We start from the raw sequence: 24,094 nt of genomic DNA, 5'->3' as shown, positions 1-24,094 counted from the left end.
CTCAGGGTTGTGCTTGGAACAGGACTTAACTGAGAACTGAGTCAGAGCATAGAGCCAACATGTGCAGAAGTCCTTTATGAAGAATTTCAGGCCTTGATATCCCAATGATGTTCATAAAAGTAGGATTGATTCCATAAAACATGGATGCACTCAAAACCTCAACAACAAAGTAATTGTAACTGGTTACCTTGTCTTCATCTGCTGCAACTGGTTTGTTTCTGTTATAGTGAGATTTTATGCCATGACATAAGAAATCAGCTGGAAATATAGAGAAGTCAGAGATTAAACAAAATTAAGAAATTTGCCGGTACACTTTAAGTAGTTTTTCAGTAAAATAAATTTGTTGGCAAGCTGCATTGGCACCTGACAGAAATACTCTCTTTTCTTTAATGTGTCTGGAAAATTTCATACCTTTCAGTTCCCAATTTGGCCTGATGAGAAGTGGCAATAAGGTTGTTTGCAACAATAGAATTGATTACATCTTCCTCTTCAGAGGTGCTTGTATTGATGTGTGATCTTTGAAAGAGGAAGATCAGGCCCACTTCAAGGAACTCTTTAATACAAGATTCAAGATCTAATGCAGAGCTTAAGGTAGATGTTTTCCCAACTTCAGTGTAGTTATGGATAAATACTTAAATATTGAAATACTGTGTTATTGTTCTTAGCACAGAACCTACTGGTCCACTATCACTCTCATTAAACAAATCACAACATCTTAAAAAAATCATTTGATGCACTTAAAGCATTTCTTGAGAGCAGTCAGAGCCAAAACCCAGAATTCCCAGGGATGGCTATATTCCCTTGCCATTCAGCAGCAGTGCCAGAGTGCTGCTAAATTCACAGAATCTAGTCAATGCTTACCCGTGTTTTTGTGATCACTGTGCATCATGCCAGCAAGGTAAGCATTGCCAACAAGCACACTTAGCCCTTCTTTTAGGGTAGAAACATAATTTTTGTTGGTCTTGGTACATCTTTGAATGTTCCTATAGTCAGTGATGCCAAAGGAATTTCTCAGACATGATGACAGAGAACAATTGATACACAGGCAGGTGGGTTGGCTGTGCAAAAGGAAAGTGAAAATGAGCTGTTATATCAGTGAGGAAAATGTGTACCCATTCTGTGCTTTAACAGAAGCTACATAATTCCTTAGGTAGAGAGTCTTTTTTTTTTTAAATTGCTTTTAATACTTTTTAATTAAAATAAGAAATGGGTTATTGAAAAGAAAACTTATAGAAGACCCATCTGAAGGATGCTGGACCTGAAATAATCCCTAAAGACATGCATATGGATGATAAGCTCTAGTACTAGCAGAAACCACAGGTAACCACACCAGATTATCACAGCCATAAATATATCTCACACTGTTTTGAAGTAGAACACCTTTAAACATCTACATGGTGAAATAGCTTTTGCAGCTTTTTTAGGCTAAGTGGAAAAAAAAAAATCTTAATTCTGTGTCCAAATCATTAGGGAGAACTAATGAGAGGACTTGCCTGGGCAGCAGGAGTGGCCAGGCCCAGCAGGTGTGGGGCTCAGCACTCGCTGCCTCTGCTTGGTGCTCTCAGCTCAAACCAGCTTCAGCAGCAGTTTGCAGTAACACAGAGACACTTCCCCAGTGGCAGTGTGTTAAAGGGAGCAGTTAATAAGAATGGCTAATATTTGAGAGATTCAAGTAAAATTCAGATTATTTTGGTATTTTTTTTTAAATATTTTTTGACAAATTTCTTGTTTGTGCCATATTTATGCAAGATCTCACTTCACATCTTCAATGAGGAGGTTTCCTTCTGCTGAGGTAGAGAGGAGTGTTGGTAGTGGAGGAGTTGAGTTTTGAGCACTGGAATTTTTTGAACAGTTTTCCTTGGGTAACTTTTTTCTATTTATGCTTTTTTTTTTTTTTCTTTATTTCACTGTGAAAAACTGAAGGTGCACAGCTAGTGCAAACATCCATTTCTTGTGACAAGGTTTCTAGTTGCCATGTCCTTATTTTGGATCTGTGTTTGATTTATATTAGGAAACATGGATGTAAGTTACTCCAGGAAAGGCCAAGTGGCTTCCTGTTTCAGCAGGACATTTCTTCTGCATTAATACTACACCTCTGGCTGAGCCTTCCTCTTGATCCTGAGCCAAGGCCTTGGTTCAGGTGGATGCCATATATGTTCCATGTTCTAGATCAATCTGGGAGCAACAATTAGGCCTTATTTTATGTTCATTATATATATATATGTATCTTATATATAATAGAGTGTGATACTCCCTAGCAGCTGCAAGCAAGCCAGAGACACGTGATTGGTGATTCAGAAGTTGACAGAGGAAGATACAGCATTTGCCAGCCTCATGTAATTTTGAGTATCAAAGTACAGAGCTCAGAGCAGTAGGGTACAAGTCCAGCAGTTTCTAAGTTTGTGATTTTACGTGCTCAACGTGATGCTCGTGTTTGTATTCACATGTGGGAAGCAGCTGTTATGTACTGCAGCATGTTTTAACAGTACTGCAAAATCAGAAATCACTGTTCTATTTTTGCCTGACCCTTTATGTTTCCTTTTGCAGAGCCATAGCCCTGCCCCTCAGTACCAAATTGGGCGTGAGAGACAAGCAAAGACCAAAAGCTGAGCCCAACCCCCTGCTGGAAACATTCTATAGTACACGCCGCAAGAGCCCAGATAAGGTGAGTCCTTTCTTCCTTTGCTTTCCTGTAGGTTTAGTGTCTTTAGCCCAGGAAAATCCCATATGGAATCCTCGAGTTTAGCCATGTCATTCATACTAGAAGTTCAACAAAGGGAATGCTGTAGCACTGGTTACTGAGAGCAGCTGGTCAGGAGGGTCCTCCTGCAGTGCCATCAGCTCCGAGTTCTGCTTCTGCACACCTAGGGGGAAACTGCTCCCAAAAGAAAGAGTGACAGCTCCTGTTCCCTACTTACCTTACACACAGCACAAACTGCAACACAGGGGCTGTGTCTGAACATCAAAGGCACTTCCTTGTGAGCTGAGGGTGCCCAGGGAGGTTGTGAAATTTAAATCCTTGGGAGAACTCAAAGCTCTCTGGGCATGATCCTTGACACCTGGCTTTAGGTGGCTCTGTTTGAGCAGGGCCCATTGGACGAGGTGATCTCCATGGTCCCTTCCATCCCCAGCCATTCTGTGACAGCTTCTTTTCATATACTGGCAAACCCTGTAAAAAAGTCTCATCAGCTGCCTTGAGCTCCCATATTGCAGCTCAGTCAGTGTGTCTTGCATGATCTGCTACTCCTTGCTCTCCTAGTCCTGTCATTTCTTTGCAGTCCATGAGTTTGAGATTGGCCTTGCAAGAAGCCAGAGTCTTGGTCATCATCACAGAGATTGTGAGGGGCTTCAGAAACCTGCAAACACAACTGGTGGGTAGTGTTCCCCTGAGGGATAAGAAGAGTGATTTTCAAGAAATTGGCAAGATGACTCAGAGTTATAATGGCTGCTGCTGATGGGAAAAACCATTAGCAGGATTGTGAATTGTCAATTGATATTAGAGTTTAGCCTGGTCAGTGAAGTCCCTGGGTGTGAACTCTGTGGTAGGGAAAGGAATCTGATATTCTTTCAGCTTGTTTTTTAGGCTTTCTTTTGGCCTCAAAGCAATAGCTGTGAACTCTTATCAAGGATGGGTTCCAGTCCCAAGGAACAATCCTACTCCAAACACATTGCTTTGCCAAGGCTGTTGCACCATGGTTTGTGCTTCAGTGGGGTGTGAGGAGCCCCAGGACATGCAGAAGCAGGTTAGAAATAAAGGAAAAGAGGCTGCAATTAACATGTAGCCATTCATCTGGGCAGTGCAGCCCGCCCATCTCTGCAGCATGGGAAGAATGTTCTAAGGGACACTTGTCAGTGTGGTAGCCCCTGACCTTCCACTTGAGTTTCTGTCCCCAAAATCCAAACATTTCTCAGTAGAACTGCTTCTGTGGCAGAGATCTAACTCAAGACCTGGCTTTGCCACCAGGTTTTCCTCACAGTTCTCCCTGCACCCCCATTGCACCAAAGTGGTGCTTTTCTCCCAGCAGATCTGAGATACTGGGACAGATCCTCACCATGAGACAGCAGCATGAGGTGGAGCAGGAACTGCTGTCTGGCTCTCTCCACTCAGCCAGTCTGCTGGCTTCCTTCCTTTCCCAGGAGCTCTCAAACCACTGCTTAGAGGCAGCTTTTACTTGTCCAGTACAAGATGAGATTTTGCAGTTGTTGGCATCTGTTTCTTGGGAGGAATTCCACATGATGGAGCAGTTGGAGAATGTAAATTAATGTCTCCATTTGTCTCCACCACCAGAACAGAACTCAAAAAATAGCATATGTGAAAGCAGCACATGTGAAAATTGGTAATGAACTTATTTTTGTACAGCATGCTCAAAGTGTGTAGGCTACTCTCACATGATACCAATGCAGGTAAATGCATTCCATGAAAAACTGTTGCTTTACTTAAAAAAATATGACTATTCATGATGACATTTCCAAGTAGGAATATAAAACATGACAAACTTTTTTCATGTAAGATGCCAAACTCTTAATAGACTTAAGGGCAAGAAGGAAGGTAATTGCAGGATTTCTGTGAGTTATATATTGAAGAATTACCCCAACAGGTTTACCACAAGAGGAGAATACCCAGTAGGAAAATGATGTTGCTTCTGTTCATGACATCCATCATGATACTGCATCAGAATGCTCAGAAGCATGACAAAATTCATTGCAGAACTATAAAATACTACTTAAGCTGCAGTGATCTTTATTGGAGTGACAGATCTGAGGGATTTGGTCCCTGAATGTCACTGTGGGGCTAGGAAGCAGCAAAAGAACACAGCAACACGACTCCTCTTCCAAGCAGCAAGAAGGAGCAATTTATGGAAAAGCCATGGCATTTATATAAGGGAGGTCGTGAAAAACAAAGTAAAAAAGACTCATTGGTCAAAGAAGGCAACACTTCTTTGAAAACATGCTCTCTGCAAAATATCACGAGACACTTACACAACTCGGTGGTCAACACCAGGTGTCTCTGTGTTTTCTTTCTACCTTTCCTTGTTTTGTCTCTGAAGATTTCCAGCCTGGGAAAGATTTATGCTGGAGCTGAGAAAAGTCAGCAACCTGGGAAAAAAACAGATTAGGTTCCCCACGAACCTTCAGCAGTGTCCACACCTGAAGACAGAGTGAAGAAGTGATTTGGCAACAAACTCATGTGAGGAGACCAGACCAGTAGGAAACTGGGAAAGTTCACATAAAAAAATGAGAAGTTCAACATTAGCATTTATAACCAGTTGATTAGAGGGGAATGGAAAGGTTTTCTGCTATCCAAGATCTTTACACTAGGAACGGACTGCTTTCAGAAAGATGCCTTAGCTTGAACCAGCTTTGGCTGGCCAGGGGCTCCAGCTGGGTTCTGTGGTGGGTCAGATGAGATGCTGCCCTGTCTGACCTTTGAATTTGGATCTGAACATGCTGGCTCACCTGTTTTCCAGGGTGAGCTGCTCAGTTTAGCCAAGCAATGTGACCTGCCAGTGAGGAAGGTGGAGAAATGGTTCCGGCGCCGGAGGAACATGGACCGGCCCAGCCTGTCAAAGAAGTTCAGCGAGGCCTGGTGAGCAGAGTACAAGCCATGAACTCAGGTTTTCACTGGAGCTGAGCTCCACAGACAGCTCACTGCCTCGCCCTGCCCTCTATCCCTGTCCAGAGATCCCAGCTCCCTGCCTGCCCTCCATCCCTGTGCAGAGATCCCAGCTCCCTGCCTGCCCTCCATCCCTGTGCAGAGATCCCAGCTCCCTGCCTGCCCTCCATCCCTGTGCAGAGATCCCAGCTCCCTGCCTGCCCTCCATCCCTGTGCAGAGCACATCTTGGGTCTTCCCTGACCCACTTGTCTCTGCTCTAACTCTCTGCTGCTTCTCTGTTACAGAAATATTTCTTGCTTTTCCCCTTTATTTGCAATCCCAAGTCTCCTTTTACTGCTGTATCTTTATTTCTTACTGGGCCCTTGTTTCTGACTTTTCCTGACCTTTGTTTGACTGTGGTTCTGCTTTAACACACCTTTGAACCTGAAAAACTCTCTGCTGTTTACATCTTGATGCTTTGCTGCTGCATCAGTACCTACTAAAAGGGCAACCTTTCAGTTGCCTTTCCCATAGTTCTTCACCTCTCTGCAAGCAGATTCCTTCTGCTGCACCTTTTCTGCCACTATTTTGCACACTGTTGCTTTCAGAAGCTACAGGCAGCAGGCTGAATTGGATTCTGCTGTCTTTTGACCAGCATCCTGAAAGTCACGAACCAGCACCCTACCCACGGGGGTGGAAGCTTGTGAGCAAAGAACAAAACCTGCCTTGGAAACAGCTGTGTGAAAATCCTCCTTGTTATGTGGAAGCACAAAATAAATCTCAGGTCAGACAGATCTGAATGTCAGTTCTGGCTCAGCTTTCCACAGAAAAGGAGGATTCTCCACAGCTTGGTTGGAATGCCTTATTTACAAGAGGCTGCTCTGCTATTTGTTTAAGGACTTGAGTTCTCCCAGGAAAGCCACATAGTCAAAAGAAATCATTAAATACCTAGAGTACTATTTATCTATCTAGAAGTGTGTATCCAGAGGGTAAGCATCAACTTTGACCTCATCAGCATGTGCTCCATTTAACACTCCACTTGTAATTCAAAACCCTGCCTAAAACCTCCTAATTCAAAAAGAAGAAAAGGATGTGTATTATTTATTTATAATAGTCCATATAGTTACAAATATTTACAGAAACAGTGAATAAGGAGTTATAAGGCAACAGTTCTCCCTGCACTCTGACAATTTGGAGTAAATAGTAACAGTAAATAGGAAACAGGAAATCCTTTTCTGCCTCAGCCCAGTGAGGATAGTGTCCTTCCACTCACCCTCTGTCACCATGTGCAGTCTGTAGACAGAATGTCTCTGGTGTGACGTAGCAGCTTTGTAGAGTTTATTTTTGTCTTGGAATTCCTGGGGGTTTCATTGACAGGTGGAGTCACTCAAAATGCAATTACATCTGAATTGTTATGGAGATTTTTGTAAATTAAAGGACTGGTTTAAATAGCTTTACTCCTTTGAATATTTCCTGTGGTTTGTTTATTAATAACTTATTTATTCTGTTGGGATGAAATTCCCCTCATTCTTTACTGTGTGTGTGAATATTCAGGTGACCTTCCTCTGTCCACTGAACTGGGCAGAAGTTTGTATGTGCTTCTGTGTGGGTTTGATGTAGGCAAATCATTACTGGCTCCTCACTAGACCAAACATGACAGTTAGTTACTGTACATGATAACAAATTTAGCAGGCTGGATCTCCAAAGGCCTAAGAGAGAGATTGGCATTGTTTGACTTTTATGAATGCATTTGCCACTGCTGGTAAATCTTGGGATTATTCTCTGTGGGATTTTAGTCAGCAAGATTCTTGTGTCTTCTTCCATCTCTACACAAAGGAATTGCTCTTTGTGAAGTCTGTGAAATGTGCTGGTAACATGCAAAGAGCTGTGCCTGTTTTTGAGCATACTAACGTGTGTTTGCCTCAATAGTGTTACTCTTTCAAATAGTGTGAGGATAACAGACTTGCATCTCAGGGGTTAATGAATGGGATTCTAATGCCTTTTGTTTTGTTTGTTTATAGCTGGAGATTTACATTCTACATCATTTCTTTCTTCACTGGACTCGCTGTCCTGTACGACGTGAGTACACATGCAGTCACCTGCTGTTCTACCCAGCCAATGCCTGCAAGAATGGCAGAGTTTGTTGTCAAACATGCCTTTTCAGATCTGCTTTTAGAGGTTTTCCATACAGGTTGGTGTGTATCCCCTGCATAGCACACTCAGGAGACCACAGACATACTGGACTGTGCTTACTTTAAGGACTCAGAACCAAGATGTTTCCTCTTCTTCTGGCAAAGCAGAAGGCAGTTGGGATTGTGTAAATGTAAATTTCTGCAGGGTAGGAGCTAGAACACTTACCTAAGCTGGAAGCTGCAGGGCCTGTTTGTGTGTTGCATCCAGTACCTCTTTAAGGTAAAGAAATTGAGCTTCCTGTGGAGCAATGGGCTGCAATTAATAATTGTATCTGCTAATTTTCTTTTCCTTACCCAGGGTGTGATTGGTTCAGCTCATGCCTCAGCCTTTTCTCCAATTTGATAAATAGTGAGTTGTCATGATGCAATTTGAACTGTCTTGCCAGGCAGAAGTGGTAACAGGAGCCATGGGTGTGCTCTAGTCCCTGAGCTGGGAGTAGGGGCACTGGCCATCTGCTGCCTCTATTTTAAAGGCTCCCCTGACTCTTTTGATGCCTCTGGTTCCCTAGGTGAGCTTTGCAAAAGTCTTCTGGTACAGTCTGATGAGTTAAGTGATGGAAAATGTGCATATCCCAAGGCAGCAGGCAAAAACTCTCTTTGAAACCACTCATTGTAACAAGTGTAGGACTTTTGAACTTATACAGACTTCCAAGTGAGATTTTAAGATACTCAAAGATATGAGGATTATAGGATGAGCTAGTTGAGAAGTAAAGGTATCTGAATCCCAGCTGCTGTTCTGTGGATCTGTACATCAAAACAGAAGGCTATTTTTTGAGACCAGCTATTGAAATTTGGTCTGGATGACCTGCTTAGCATTGTACAAGAGACCTGTGGCAAAAAGGGACAAAATCATATTCTTCAGCATGTTATCTGTCCATTATATGGATGAAATACCATTTTCACTCTTTGTGACCCATATCCTTATTCAACACACATCTTCCAATTTTCACAAAAAAGGGAGACATCCGTCCTACCATCCATCCAAGCACCTCTAGATCCTGTAGCAAGTATGTTATTCTCTTACCTAAGTTGTACTAAAATGACTACTTTAAAAAGAAGGACAAAGAACTAACATGACAGGATATATATACATGTGAGATTTCCTGACTTTCTTGTTTATTATGTACCCTGAGTAGCTTTTTTACATGCATTTGTTTTTGTGAAAACTCCATTCTTTCTTTAGGACAAAAGCAAATGTTTAAATTCTGTATCAATAGTTTTGGACTGATAGCAGAATCCTCTGCCTGTGAATCAGTGAAACAGCCAGTAGCAAAGGAAAGTTACCTAGTAGGTCACCAGAAATCAGATGTATTTGGTGAGAGTAGAGGAATTATGAACTTCAGGGATCTGGAGTTCTTTTCTAGCTTAGGTAAACAGTATTCTGTAGTTGTTTCATATTTTTGCTTTGCCCTTTCTGGTTCTATATCACACATCTTTCCTGCACATGTATTTACTGTAAATTCTGCTTCCAACCTCACTCCCAGTCAGCCAAAGACTGTGTCTGTTCCAAATTACCACTGCTCCTAAAACCACTGCCTCCTGCTTTGCCTCTGTGTCAACCACACACCAGCAGTGCTCAGTGAGAAGAAGAAATGCTGCCTTCTTGCCTCAGCTCTGGTACCTGGAGCCCTGCAGAACTTAGAAAAAATTACCCTCATAGGCTGGGGTGTTGTGTGAGCTCTGATCCAGCTTGGCAGAGCTCTGGGCAGAGCATGCTCCATGCAGGGAGGACTCCTGGGGACTTCAATTGCCATGTTTCTGTGAACGTTTCAAAACTTTTCAGGTTCTAAACTACCAGTTTTCTATTGAACTGATTAGTATCTTTTCAGAAGTTCATTACTTAACAAACTGCAGCATAACCTTCACTGGTAGAGGAAAAGCCACATACCTGCCACACCAGTTATCAGCCTTCTGTCTACATTTAAGTGTTATTGTCTAAATCACAGGTATTCCTAATTAAATACTTGTAAGATTATTTTTAGATGCTCAAAACATTGCTACCACCTCAAGCTTGTGGAAGACTGCAAAACAATGGGAGAAGTCTTCTCTAAGCTATTTTATTTGGGATGGCTAAATAGTGTGTGAGATTTCAGGCAGATAGCCACAATTTGGAAATGTCACAAGCAGATGCAAGTCCTTCTTGTGGAAATCTCTTGGCAAGTGGATTCCAGACAGCAAGATCAGCTCTGCCTGTAATAAAACACGGCAAAGTCTGGCAGTAATAAACTAAAGGAAATTTAGACAATTGATAAGAAAGTAACTCCTCTGGTATTCTCACAAACGTGTTGCATTTTTGTTGCAGAAGCCTTGGCTTTGGGACCATAGAGAGTGCTGGACAGGATATCCACAACAGGTGAGTCACACAAGAAGGAAAGTTGCTGTTATAAATCTTGTGTTGTGTTTCTGTATTTTTTTGGAAAATCAGATTATATTAGTGACAAAAAGAGGACACAGAAGACCTAAGAATTCAAAGCCAGACCCTCATCTGGTGAGAACTTCTTTGTACCCAGTATCATCTAAACACAAGAGAAGATGAATTGTCACTACCAAGAGAATATAAAGACTTATGTTCCAGGGGTTTTTTGTCTGAGAGCCAAAGCTAGAGCAAGACCCCTTGACTGTATGTGGAGGTTGAAAACCCATAAAGGGGAAAGCAGTGCCCAGTTTTAACAGTGTCAGCCACAGGAAATGTATTGGGACAATGACTGAAGAGTGAGGCAGTGCCTTTCAAGACGAGTCTCTGAACAATGCAAGCACAAACATTTAGGGGCAAATCTGTAGTTCTGCATAAAAATTAAACCATACAAACAAGTGGGACTTGAACAGGAATGTGAGACTGAAAGGATCACTCGGGTCCCTCTGTCTCCTGCTCTGCACACTTGCAGTACATGTCTTGTCCAAAACAGTGGGACCCTCCATAATGGCACCTGTGATGAACTGACCCTGGCTGGGCACAGTGTGCCCACCAAGCCCATTTTTCTCTTCCCTCCTCAAGTGGAAAGGAGGCAGAAAATGTAGCAAAAGGCTCATAGGTTGAGATAAAGACAGGGAGAGAGCACTCCCCAGTTACCATCACAGGCAAAACAGGCTTGACTTGGGGCAAAATTATTTTAATATACTGTTAATCAAATAAGAATAGTTTTATAAGAAATAAACCCAAATCTTAAAAACACCTTCCTGCACCCCTCCCTTCTTCCTGAACTTAACTTCACTCCCACATTCTCCACCTCCTCCCCTGCAGTGGTGCAGCAGGATGTGGAATGGGGATTGTGATCAGTTCATCACATCTTGTCTCTGCTGTTCCTTCTTCCTGCTCAAGCTCTTCCCCCATGCTGGCAGGAGGATTCTCCAGTGGGGGACAGCTCTCCATGAACTCTGCACTGTGGCTCCTTTCCACAGGATGCAGCCTGTTAGGAATGGACTGCTCCAGGTGGGTCCACCACAGGTGCTGCCAGGAGCCTGCCCCAGCACAGGGTCTCCACAGGCTCAGAGCTTGCTTAGGCCACATCTCCCTGCTCCAGGCAGGAGTCCTGCAGGGACTGCAGGGGATTTCTGCTCTCTGGGCTCCATGGGCTGCAGGGGCACAGCCTGTATCACCATGGGCTGCTGGGCAATCTCTGCTCCACCACCAGGAGCTCCTCCTCCCCCTCCTGCACTGACCTGAGGGTCTGCAGAGTTGTATCTCATACTCTCACTCCTCTCTCTGCACCACTCTTGCCCAGCAGTTTTTTCCATTCTTAAAATGCCCTCGAGGCGCTGCTGCTGTCCTTGCTGGAGCCAGTGGCAGATCCAGCTTGGAGGTGTCAGGAGCTGGCTCTGTTGGACAGGGGGCAGCTTCTGGCATCTCACAGAAGCCACCCCTGCCCCCACCCCACTAGGGAAACCTTTCCATGTAAATCCAGCACACCCCCATTTTCCAACATTTGTAACCAGAAAAGACCAAAACCAGGGCTGGTCATGTCCCACTGGCAAAGAGCAAGTCAAGTGCAAACCTGTGTATTAGCAGGAACAGCAAATGTATTAATTAAAATTCCTGCTAAACAGACCATGCCCTGTGCTACAGACAATGACAAAAGAAATGGCAGTTTGCCCAAATAGTCTGATCTTTGAGGGGGGAAAATAGCTTCTGATCCAGAGCTCCTGTTTGGATATCCTGGAGTGTGACCAGCACATACCAGCTAGGGAGATGTTCATGTGCTCTCTGGAAGCCCCAGGCCATCCAGCTGTGCTTCTTCTTGTGGCCAGTTGCTGGTGCTACAAAGGAAAACAAACTAACATGTATGAAGGCCATAAATAACCAGTTGGTATTTGGGAGCACAGTACTTGATGTTCCTTTGGAAATGGTTGCAAAGCTCCTTTAATCATAGTAATTATTTATCAAATAGATTCAGGTTTCAGGAGGTCATATAGTGCCACAACAGCAAAAATTGCTTGTTAAATAACAAGATCTTGCTGAGTAAGTCTATGCTTTCAGTTTCCCAGCTGTAAAAGCCGAGATAATTTACCCAAAAGAATGTGAATTACATTTCCTGCTGGGGTTGGATTTTCCCCCCATTAGTTTGATTAAACTGGAAAATCAAGTACAGGGTGTCTGAAGCATCTTCAAGCCTTAAAAGGGAATGATTTATTCAGACACTCCTTTTCTACCATAATGAATTGGTTTATGTAGTTTTTGAAACTGTACTATCTGCTTAGGAATTAGAATAGTACTGAAGAAATCCTAAAAATATTCAGGATCTTTATGGTGGTTCCCTAAATGTTTGACATGGTATGGTAAGGTGGAATTTCCCCTGCTATTTGATTTCATCTTAGCACAGATGACATTTAGTAAGTGAGCATGTTGTTCAGTTGAAGTATTTCTCCCTGTAGCTGCAGCAGCCAGCTTTGATGATTTGGTTGTTCTACTGGGTTTTCATGGTCTGGTTTTGGTAGTAGGGGTCTACAGAGGTGGCTTCTGTAAGAAGTTGCCAGAATCTTCCTCCATGTCCAGCAGAGCAAATCCCTGGCTGCTCCAAGGCTGAACGTGCCACTGGCCAAGGCTGGGCCAATTAGAAATAGCAGTGACACCTCTGTGCTAACAGATTTTAAAAGCAAGATAGAAAAGAAAAAGTTATTGCACAGTTCTATTTGCAGCCAGAGAAGAGCAGGTGTAGAATGTGGGAGAGGAACAACTCTGCAGACACCAAGGTCAGTGAGGGAGGGGCAGGAGGTGCTCCAGGCACCAGAGCTGAGGTTCTTCTGCAGCCTGTGGTGAGACCATGGTGAAGCAGCTGTGTCCCTGCAGCCCATGGGGATCCATGGGGATGCAGAGATCCATGAGGGATGCAGAGATCCATGGAGGATGCAGAGATCCACCCACAGCCCATGGGGATCCATGGGGGATGCAGAGATCCACCCACAGCCCATGGGGATCCATGGGGGATGCAGAGATCCATGGGGATGCAGAGATCCATGAGGGATGCAGAGATCCACCCACAGCCCATGGGATCCATGCAGACATCCACCCACAGCCCGTGGGGATCCATGCAGAGATCCACCCACAGCCCATGGGGATCCATGGGGGATGCAGAGATCCACCCACAGCCCATGGGGATCCATGGGGGATGCAGAGATCCATGGGGATGCAGAGATCCATGGGGGATGCAGAGATCCATGAGGGATGCAGAGATCCACCCACAGCCCATGGGATCCATGCAGACATCCACCCACAGCCCGTGGGGATCCATGCAGAGATCCATGGGGATGCAGAGATCCACCCACAGCCCGTGGGATCCATGGGGGATGCAGAGATCCAGGGGGGATGCAGAGATCCACCCACAGCCCATGGGATCCATGGGGGATGCAGAGATCCACCCACAGCCCGTGGAGCAGGAGCCCACAGCAGAGCAGGGGATGCCTGGAGGAGGCTGTGACCCTGTGTCTCCCATGCAGAGAGGAGCCCTGCTCACAGGCTGGAGCAGCCTGTCCCTGGAGGGCTGCACCCCGTGGAAGAGTGACCCACACCCCAGCAGTTTGGGAAGGACAGTTTTCCATGGGATGACCTTAGGTTGTGCCAGTTTGCAGAGGGCTGTTGCCTGTGGGATGGACTCACACTGGAGAAGTTCATGAAGAGCTGTCTCCCATAGGAGGGACCCACAGTGTAGCAGGGGAGGCCATGGGTGATGAACTGACCATAACCCCCATTCCCATCTCCTTGCATCACTGGAGTATGAGGTAGAGCTGGAAAGGAGGGAGGGGCAGGGGGAAGGGTGTTTTTAAGGCTTTATTTCACTTCTCATGGTCGTGCTCTGATTTTGTTAGGAATGAACTTAATTCATATCTCTAATTAGAGTCTGTTTTACCCATGATTGTATTTGATGAGCAGTCTGTCCCAGTCCTTATCTCAGCTAATGAACCCTTAGTTGTATATTCTCTCCTCTGTCTAGCTGTGCAGGGAAGTGACAGAGCAGCTCTGGTGGCTGCCTGGCATCCAGTCAGCATCAACCACACCATCATCCACTACAGTTGTCTTTTGCCTTGAAGGGAGTTTCCACTTGCAGCCCTTGCACTGATGTATCTGATGGGTATTTCTTCATCTCTCCTTCTCTCTCAGCCTCTCCAACCCTCCCTGTTCTGGTATTACATGCTGGAGCTCTCCTTCTACTGGTCACTGGTCTTCACTTTGCCCTTTGATGTGAAGAGGAAGGTGAGTGGAAGTCTCAGGGGAGAATCAAGTACAACCAGGACACAAGCTGAACACTTAGGAGAGTGATCTCTAAGTGCATGTGTATAGTGCTAGTCAGGGTTTGGTGGGACTCTCTCCTTGCTCATTCACAGGAATTCTTTTTCCCAATCAGTGGCTTTCTCCACTCTGGGAAGTGGAGCACACCAATCTTGTCACAGAAAGGTGCAAAGTACTGCAGAGTTCTCAATCCAAACTAAAAATCCAAACATAAAAATTGTTCTTCTGTAACTCTTCTAGGCTTCAGTGATCATAGAGATGGGAAAAGAGGTGCTTCTCTGCCAGTAAAGCTACTTGTGGTCCTGGTGCCAGTGTCCCAACAGACAAGGTGCAGCATCAGACCATGGCTAGTGAAGGGAAAGAATGTTCTTTGTTGTGAGATTCTCAGTTTACACCACAAACTTTTCATTCCTGAGTCTCTTGGTTGCCTACATCTCTAGAATGCATTTAGTAAAAGAATTACATGGGTGAGACTTTGTAGTGGGTAGTTTCTTAGTCAGTAGGTAGAGAGATATATCTTTGCTAGCTGCAGGAACCACACTTGCACTGAGACAGGAGGTGCGTTATGTATTTTATTCTCTGCTGTTCCCCTTCTCATCAGGATTTCAAGGAGCAGATAGTCCATCATGCTGCGACCATCTTCCTGATCAGTTTTTCATATTGTGCCAACTACATCCGCATTGGGACACTGGTGATGGTGATTCATGATGCTTCTGATTGCCTCCTAGAGGTGAGCCAGGCAGAGCTAATCAGCTACGGTTCTCTTCAGTCACAGAATGTCCTTCTATCTAAGACAACATGGGCCAAGCACTGGGGTGTTCCTCAGATCCCTCGAGCTGCTCTGCTGACTCAGCTGAGAGCTGGCAGAGCTGTGGTTACCTGCATGCAGGTTGTGTCATACTTGTCCCATTAACCCCCCAGAGTGTGTGCTGATGCTGTCTTGACTGCTGTTTTATTGCTCTTTCTCCTTCTAGCCAACTAAGATACTCAATTACATGAAGTGGAAAAAAACTTGTGACAGCCTCTTTATGATCTTCTCAGCTGTTTTCCTAATCAGCCGCCTGGTCATTTACCCCTACACGTGAGTGCTACAGTGAGGGGACATGGACAAGCTGCCTTCTGAGAGACAGGCTGATCAGCTGGGTGCTGCAGCCTTTGTTTTCTGCTCGTGGAGCCTGTGTTCCTGCCCTTTGCACAGGCTGAAGTGCCACATGGTTGTTGCACCTGCCTTGGGGTAAACGAGGGTGCTCTGCCTTGGAGTTGATAAGCACCCCTGCAGGGTGCTGCAGAGGAGGAGCCCTGGGCTAGTGGCTCTATCCTGTCTGCTTCAGGTGGGGAACTGATAGTTGGCTCACATGTGATAGGTAAAGATGGAAGTGGCTGATTGGAAACTTCCTCTGTGATTACAAATTTCTGGGGCTTAATTGTGGCCTTATTAATAACATGTTTCATTGCAATCCCCTCTCTTTTGCAGAGTGCTTTATAACACCTACTATTACTCTATGGAGATATTCCAACCCTTCTTTGGATACTACTTTGTGAATGTTCTCCTGATAATTCTGCAGCTGCTCCATGTCTTCTGGTCCTGCCTCATTATTCACATGGTCTACAAGTTCTTCCTCCAGGGCACGGTATGCATCAGTTTGTAGTTTTCTTTACATCACACAGGGAGGGAGGTTCCACCTAGACTGCTTGAAAATACAGGGATGGATTCCTTATTGTTCTAGTGAAATTATATATGTATATTACAAACTGTGAGGTGGAAGGAAACTCAGTAATATTAGGAAAAGTTGACCAAAAAATTTTTTATGTGTCACTACAATATTGGGTCCACTTCTGATGCTTATATTCAACAAAAATGTGGATCGGACTCCAGGAGAGATGTCTGTGAACAAAGCCAGTGACATCTGAGTAAAAATCCCAACACTTTGTGCAGTATGATTTCCATTTGTAACAAGTCTAAGAAATCAAGGAAGGAAAAATTGTTGTGATTGGTGAGATCAGTGCAGAAGTGTTTCCCTTACTGTACAGGAGTTTCAATTACAGTTGTGCTACAGTGCTACAGAGTTATTTCTGTCTAAAGCAGCTGCCTGTGCTCTTCTTGCAGCAGTGGAGGGTAACAGGCATGCCCACATTGCAATCCATTCCATACTGCATCTGGCAGTGCTGCTCAACAGGCACAGAGTGACCAGAGATGAGTATCTCTAGCTCCAGCCGTATAAACTGAAATGAAATGCATCCCACATCCCACTCTTTCTGGCCTGTAGGATTTGCTGTGAGAGCAAACTGCTGCTCAGCATGCAATTTTTCCCAAAATCAAAGCCATGACTGGCCACATGCCAAGGACACAGTCCAGAGGTGACCAGTCAGCACCTCGTGGGAACTGACCTCAGAGCCCAGGATGATTTGTTTTATTAGTATCCAGCTGAGGAATTCTGTCTTACAGGAACTGAGAGCTAGCATTAAAGGCTCTTCTTTATCCATATTCCCATTTTCTTTATCTGCCTTCCCTTAAGGTAGCACAGAGCAAATTACTTGCAGATTAGGGAACAGGGCCAGAAATGAAGACACAACTGAATATAGCCTTTTATTGTTTCCCTAGTTTCTGTGTGAATTACCACTGTAGTTATTGTAGTGTAAAATGATGAGGTAATAAATAGTCTTATTAGAAAGAAAAGAACCATCTGGGAGGAAAATCCTGAAGCATATCCAGAATTTTTCCTATTTTATCTAAAATCAATCTGCCAGATTTGATATAAAAATATATTTCAGAACTTTCTGTGCTGAGCAGTAAAAAGCAAAAAAGAATTGTCCCAAACAGATCTGTTTCAATGACAGTATTTAGTAGCCTAAAGCAGTATCAGCAAGAATACAGGACATTCTCTCTTTGAGAGCCATGAAACTCTTGCTGCAGTCAGTTCATGTTCTTCTTGCAGGCCTTTCTGGTCTGGTTTTCTTCTCTGTCTACAGGATAATCTTTACCATCTTCTCACATGATGTTCCTTAATCCCAAGTAATTAGAACTCAGCCTAGATCCTGAAGTACAAGTTTCATTCCCTCGTGGAGGGAGCAGCTTTATAGTTCCTTTGGGAATCTTGCCAGATTTTAGGGCCTCACCCACATTCTCTGGCTATAAATTGATATATTTAGAAATATTGACTATGATTTGTCCTTGTGCTGCAGATCCAGACTGCTGCATATTTCCTGATCTGTCAGTTCCAGAGTGATCCAAGGTGCAGGTTGTTCACAGCAGATATATGGTTCACACCCATACTGTCCTTGGAGGCAGATTGAATTCAGTGCAGGTTTAGATTTTTACAAATGCTGTCTGCATCTGGTTGTAGTGATCTCTGGAAAGAGCATGAGCCCAGATAGAGTTCTCAGTATGATCTGGGAGATCTCAAGAGAAATGGACAGCCATAAATGGAGACTAAATTTCTGGGCAGCACCTGATTTGCCCCTGAGCAGTTTCTAAAGCTCAGGTCACAGAAGGGGTTTGCAGCTTTCCCTCTTTCCAACAAGGAGTGTGACACTGTGAATTTGTCCCCAGTATTAGCACTTTATATGGCATGGTAGAGACAGCCGTATGAGCCATGAAGTGTTGAGCTGCTTTTTCTAAACTGTCATTTTATCCCATTATTTCTTTTTTGCCTTCCTTTTAAGGCAGTTAATAAACACTTTCAGAAGTGGATTACCTGTCTCTCAGTCAATAAACAGCAAGAGGAAAAGCCTGACCATAAAACTGAATGTAGTCAGAGTGTAGTGGCTGTGTTGAGCCTTTGGGAAGCATGTGTTTCCAGCCTGTCCTGAGCAGTGCAGTCACTCTGCAACCACCCAGGCCATGTAGGCAGAATTTAGCTCCTTGTCCCTTTTGGAAAGTGTAGAAGAGCTTGGTTAACTGCCTCCCCCATCCCTCTCCCTCATGCTGGTGACCTGGGCAGCAGTGTGGATCTCCTCAGGCTTGCACAGTTGTCCTCAATCCTGGGCACTTGTGGTTTTGTTCTGCTCTGCAGCCTGTAATTCCTAATGTGTATCAGGATCACAGATGAGACTGAAATCAAAGAGGCAGGGAGAATCTGTTCCCAAGGGTAATGTAAAAGCTGAGGGGTCAGAGCAGGGCTGTGCAGAGGGTGAGTGGCTGAGGCATCAGCCTGTGGCTCAGCCATCACTGCTGCTTGTGCAACTGCTGTGTTTGTCTGGCTTCTCACTTACCTGTTTTTGTAGATGGAAAAGGACATGAGAAGTGACACAGAAGAAAGTGACAAGGATGAAGAAAGAGATAAAACTAGAGAAAAGGAGAAAAATGGGATTACGTGTTTCAGCAACGTCACAAGCAATGGTTACATCCAGAGGAATGGGTCTGAGCCCCTGGACAGCAGAGCCCACCTTGCCAATGGCTATGCCAAGGAAAGATAGCTGCTGTCATGTGCTGCTGCTCTGGCCTCCAGCAAACCCAGGCCACCATCTGTAGAAACAGTTTTGCTCACTGTGTAGATAAATTGGAGTGCAATTGCAGTATTGTTGCTTGAATTCCTGCTTCCCATAAACTGAAGTGTATATAGTCAGTGATATTTGAAGGAAGTTTCTTGTCTTCCTTGAGTAAAATCTTACTATAGGTTGTAGCCTCAAAAGAGATAGCAAGGGATCAAAGTGGTTTGACTTGTATTACTGTACCATAATTGTTGTCAAATGTATTAATCCTGAAAAATACTTTAAAAAGGTGGATAAACTCTGGCAGTGTCAAGTTTTACCCACCTAATGTTTGATAGGAATCTGTTGAGCCTGGATCAGTCTCTGGAGGCCCTAGCCTATTGCCAGTATTTATTGTGGCTGACAAGTGACAAATCTTACCACCGAGAAAACAGATGCCCTGTATACACTTAAAAAATTAAAACTTAGCCTAGTGAAGTGAAAGCATTGGAAAGGCATAAGATAAAACATGTTCTTCTCAAAGGAAGCACTCTTTGTGCCAGTGACCAGTTTTGTAATGGTGTCGATCTCAGTCCCTACTTATTGCCCCTAAGGAGGGAACTCCAAAGCCCAGGCTGGAGGAGTACCTACCCAAATCACATTGGAAGAGCTGGAAAATCCAGACAGCTGTTTCTCACCTGTCAAGTAATCATCTAAACCTGTCTTGGAAGGAAGTAGTCAGGAGAAGAGAGGTAATAAGAAACTGTGTAGTCTAGAATACAACACTGATGAAAGTGCTCATATTTTCACTTAGTTTGATTGGCACGGTGGGAAATGTTTACAGAGTCAGCTTGTGGCAAGAAGGGAATACATTTCCCCTGCTCTCAGATAAGAAAGGGTCCAGAGAAAATCTGCTGAACCTTATGGAATAATGCTTTAACATGGCCTTCTAACTCTAGGGCCTTTGCCTAGGTGTATCAAGAACAGCAAGTATAAAGCAGTGGTCCATGAAGTCATGATGTAGTGCTGATTCAGTTTGTTCAGTTGCCATATCTTGTATTATGTGTAGTCTTAGACTTTTGGATTGTGTAATCTCTTAAAACATTTAAATTAGTGTTATGTGAATATTTGTTTTATAGGTTACTTAATATATGGAATTCAAGTATTAACAGATTCACTGTAATGAGTTCAGGGACTTAGACTACTGAGGCCATGCAGACACTGCTCTTTATGTACCTACTGCTAACTGGGCAGGGATGGGGCATGGACCAAGGAAATACCATGTTTGAGGAGGGGTACACATGTTTAAGTTATAAAGTGACAGAAAGACAAGAGGATTATCATCACTCCACTCAGGTCACCAGAGATGTGTGTGAGAAGCTTTGATCTGAGCTTGTGTATGCTCATCTTGTGTTTCAGTCAAAATACATTTGGGTTCTTGGATTTCTAAACTGGAATTGGATAATTTCAGAAGGGAAAAAGTGGTTCCAGCATGTGTGATTCCAGGGCAATAACATGCTGCAGGAGGAGGTTTCTGCATTGTCATTTAAGTCTTGATTTGCTGAAAATGGTGTGTCTCTGGAACCTTAGCTCAGCTGGTGAGAGCATGGTGTTAATAATGCCAAGGTTGTGGGTTTGATCTCTGTATGGGCCATTCACTTAAGAGTTGGACTCTATGATCCTTGTGGGTCCCTTCCGACACATAATATTCTGTAATTCTGTGATAATTGGAAGTTGGAAGCACATGTTCTGTACACTGTGATCTCTGAAGGTGGTGTGCTCAGGAAAGCTATATATCATTTTGTACTACTGAATGTAAATGTTCTTTATAAATTACTTTTAAAGGTTTGATTGTCTGGTCTCTTTTCTCCTTCTTTAACCACCAGGAGGTAAACCTGGTGGATGTGTGATGAGGGAGACCCATGTGGGTGCCATTGCCAGGGGGAAGATGTTGCATGCACAGGACACAGCCACACTGAGCCTTGCCATTAAAGAACTGCAGCTGCCAGTTTGTGTCCTGCTCAGTAGTACTATGTTTGGCCCTGCAACAAAGCACCATTTGGGACATCCCTACACTAGACCTGGGGACAGGCCAGGTTACTTGGTACTGCCAGGACAGTGGCAAGTCCAAGATGGCAACACCAGGGAGGAACTTTGGCCTCACAAGGGAAGGAGGAGAGAAATTAATATCTATTATTCTTTTTTCCCTGTTGTAAAATCACACCACTTCTCTGAGGAGCAGAATGCTTCCCAGAGTCTGCACAATGCCCAGTGGAGCCAGTGTGTGTTAATGCCTGCTGGATTTGATCCTCAGGGCTTTGTTGTGTTCCTGAAGATTGAGATAAGCTTGTTAGGAGGCTAATCTGGTTCTTGTCAAAGTTGCATGAAGGACACAGGACACCTGCTGGATTTGAGCAAGAACTACTGAGTGCTGCCTTTAGCTGAAGAACTGAGCATACCAGTCATAAGCCATTGAGGCAGATCAGCTGCTGAATTTGCTTGCCATCAACTTGCTAAGGCTTGAAGAAGCATTCAGCTTCCTCCCTGAACTGCTCTACCTTCTCTCTTTATGTTTGCTCCAGGGCTGAGAAGCTTCTGAGTAGTGTGATAGTGTCTAAGAATTTAGTGTATCCATCCCCTCCTCTGTTCATACATGGAGCATCACAGCTCTCCCCACAGAACAGCTGTTGTAGAAAACTTGCAGCAGGTCTGTCACTTGTCTGCTGAGAAACCCACCAGAGCAGATCTTGGAGCCACCAAATGCATTAGACTGGGGAAGGCCTCTGAGATGATCAAGTACAACCTGTGACCAGTCACTTTATCAATCAGAGCAGAGCACTGAGTCCAGTCCCTTTTTAATTACCACCAGGGTGATGTCTCCACCACCTCCCTGGGCAACCCATTCCAATGTTTAACAAGCCTCTCCATGAAAAAATTCTTCTTGATGTCCAACCCATACCTTCCCTGGCATGGCTTGAGTCCATTGCCTCTGTTCCTGTCACTTGTTCCCTGGGAGCAGAGCCCAACCCCCACCTGGCTGCATCCTCCTGTCAGGGAGTTGGAGAGAATGAGAAAATGAGCCTGAGCCTCCTTTTCTCCAGGCTGAGCACCCTGAGCTCCCTCAGCTTCTCCTCATAGGACTTACTCTCTAATGGAGAGTTCCATCTCCAGATGGAGCACTGGGACTACAGCAGGGCTTCTCTTCCCCCCACACTTTTACCTCCCATATGCGCAGCTGAGATGTGCATCACAAAATGTGTGCCCACATAATGTTAGTGGAGATGAGATGAGGCATCCAGCTCCAGGTGAGCCATGAGAAAAAGAGCATATATGGATGCTTCCAGGCTGCTGTGAGGTGGGTGAGTCAAGGCTGGCCCCTAGGCTTCCCTAGCCCAAAATTATGGCTGACATGAATCTGCTGACTCCAGTAGATGGGGACATCTGGTGCCATTTTGAATCTTATTTTAAGGATTATTTGGCACAGTTGTTTTTTTTTCACAGTAAATTTCAAAGATCTCCATTATCACATTGTTTCACATTATTTCATTCAGAAATGTATGCCTAAGGGAACCTTTTCTTGGATGGCTGCACTTGGAACAACATTGCTTTTCTTATTCTCACAGGTACAGCAGACCCAGTACCTACAAATAACAGCAAGGCCTTGTTCAAAAAGCTGAAGTCATGTCTAAACAAGGGAAAGGACCTATAACTTTGTCAGATGAATGTAAGCGTGTGATAAAGCAGGCCAAGAAATATCCTGGGGAAAAAACTGGAAGGCAATACCAGTCTCTGAAACATGGGCAAGATGGCTGGATTCAGAGATGATGGTGGCAGACAGCAGCAGCACTGGGATAGGTCAGGCTAGAGGCAAGGAATGCAGTGAGCTGTCCTGTGTGCCTTCCCAGCTGAGGGAGAGAGGGTCTAATACCTGACATCTCACTGAGGCCATATTCCAAGACGATCCTATACCAATAGGTGAGAAAATGTTACCTAGCACACAGATTAACTCACAAGCCTGGTCATCCTTGCAGAATGTGGGAAATCCCTCAGCCCCTAGAGAGAGCACAAGGGATATACACAAATTTGTTTCTCTACAGCTTGCCAAGATACTTTATTACCTGAAATTGAAGCAGGTCTGTGAAGCAGTATTCAAGGTTGTTGCTGTGGTTTTCATAATCTCCTGGCTTGTCATTTTCCCATTAACAGGAGTAACATTCTGCTGTCCTCTGAATGTGGGTGTTATGTGCTGTTTGAGCTTCTGGAAAAGTGACCCTCCATGCTGAGGGAGGAAAGACAAAGAACAGACTATAAGTTCAAAGATTAATTCAACTGGAACTGAAGAAAAAAAAAAACAAAAACCACTAGGGTTTTAACTATAATAATGAATTAATTCTACTAATTAATCTAGAGCCACAGCCTCTGCCCCTCTAGTCCCACTCCTAATGTTAGAAACACCAGTTCCTGTGAGAGAAAGAAGGTGGAAACCATACTGGTTAGAATTTCCCAAGAAATTCTTAGCAGACTAAAAAAGGACTTAAAACTCAAAGGTCTATTAGGATACAATTGGTATAGAAAAAACAGCACTGTAAATTTAGTGACCCAGCACATATCTGAAATAAAACAAGAAAACCATGAGGGATTCAGGAGGTGGGATACTCGACATATTCAATGATTCCTCAAGAAGCCACACAAGGTGTGTCTCTCTTGGAGAATGGTTTTTGTGTACACACATCTGGCAACCCTTCCAGCCTTCAATTAGGCTGAAATTGTTCTTTTTCCTTTACCATTGCCAAGTTGCCTGGAAAAGCTGATAGTGACTAATTTTTCATAAACTCATCCCACAACATTAACATTATAGTCTAATCTTTCTGTTTTCTTTCGAACCAAACATTTAATTTGTTAGACCAAGAAGAATTTTAAAAATAGGCCATGCTATACACACACAAAGGGATAAGTCTCTGTTGCTGCCCTATTGTCCCTGCCCTTGCTGCATACCACCACTGAAGATGCTGAGTTTTGAACTTTGGTTGTGTTGCCATTTAGTCTGGATGCTTATGAGGCTGACTTTGCATGAGAAGTCCCAGATTCTGGTGGTCATATGTCTGCCTTAGAGAGAAAAGCAATAAAAGCTTGAGGCAACTTTTTTGTGAACAAGCACGACTTCAGTTGTCTCCACT

The 24,094-nt window shown here is 44.1% G+C and overlaps 1 protein-coding gene across 3 annotated transcripts in view; it reads left to right on the top strand.

Annotated features, from left to right (window-relative positions):
- The window catches only part of CERS4 (ceramide synthase 4), a 46,161-nt gene extending 25,396 nt beyond the window's left edge, over positions 1 to 20,765 (top strand). For all 3 annotated transcript variants that reach the window (XM_056512455.1, XM_056512456.1, XM_056512454.1), the window contains 9 exons: positions 2,548 to 2,665; positions 5,469 to 5,587; positions 7,616 to 7,673; positions 10,089 to 10,139; positions 14,379 to 14,471; positions 15,109 to 15,237; positions 15,482 to 15,588; positions 15,982 to 16,138; positions 18,732 to 20,765. In XM_056512455.1, coding sequence (XP_056368430.1) covers positions 2,548 to 2,665; positions 5,469 to 5,587; positions 7,616 to 7,673; positions 10,089 to 10,139; positions 14,379 to 14,471; positions 15,109 to 15,237; positions 15,482 to 15,588; positions 15,982 to 16,138; positions 18,732 to 18,923 — 1,024 coding nt within the window. In that variant the 3' untranslated portion in view covers positions 18,924 to 20,765. The remainder of the gene's footprint in view (positions 1 to 2,547; positions 2,666 to 5,468; positions 5,588 to 7,615; positions 7,674 to 10,088; positions 10,140 to 14,378; positions 14,472 to 15,108; positions 15,238 to 15,481; positions 15,589 to 15,981; positions 16,139 to 18,731) is intronic.
- The last annotated feature ends 3,329 nt before the right edge of the window (positions 20,766 to 24,094 follow it).

The sequence above is a fragment of the Oenanthe melanoleuca genome, chromosome 28 (assembly GCF_029582105.1).
Source record: "Oenanthe melanoleuca isolate GR-GAL-2019-014 chromosome 28, OMel1.0, whole genome shotgun sequence".
Taxonomy (NCBI): Eukaryota; Metazoa; Chordata; class Aves; order Passeriformes; family Muscicapidae; genus Oenanthe; species Oenanthe melanoleuca.
Note: the sequence above shows the minus strand (reverse complement) of the source record. Positions and strands in the feature narration are given on the sequence as shown.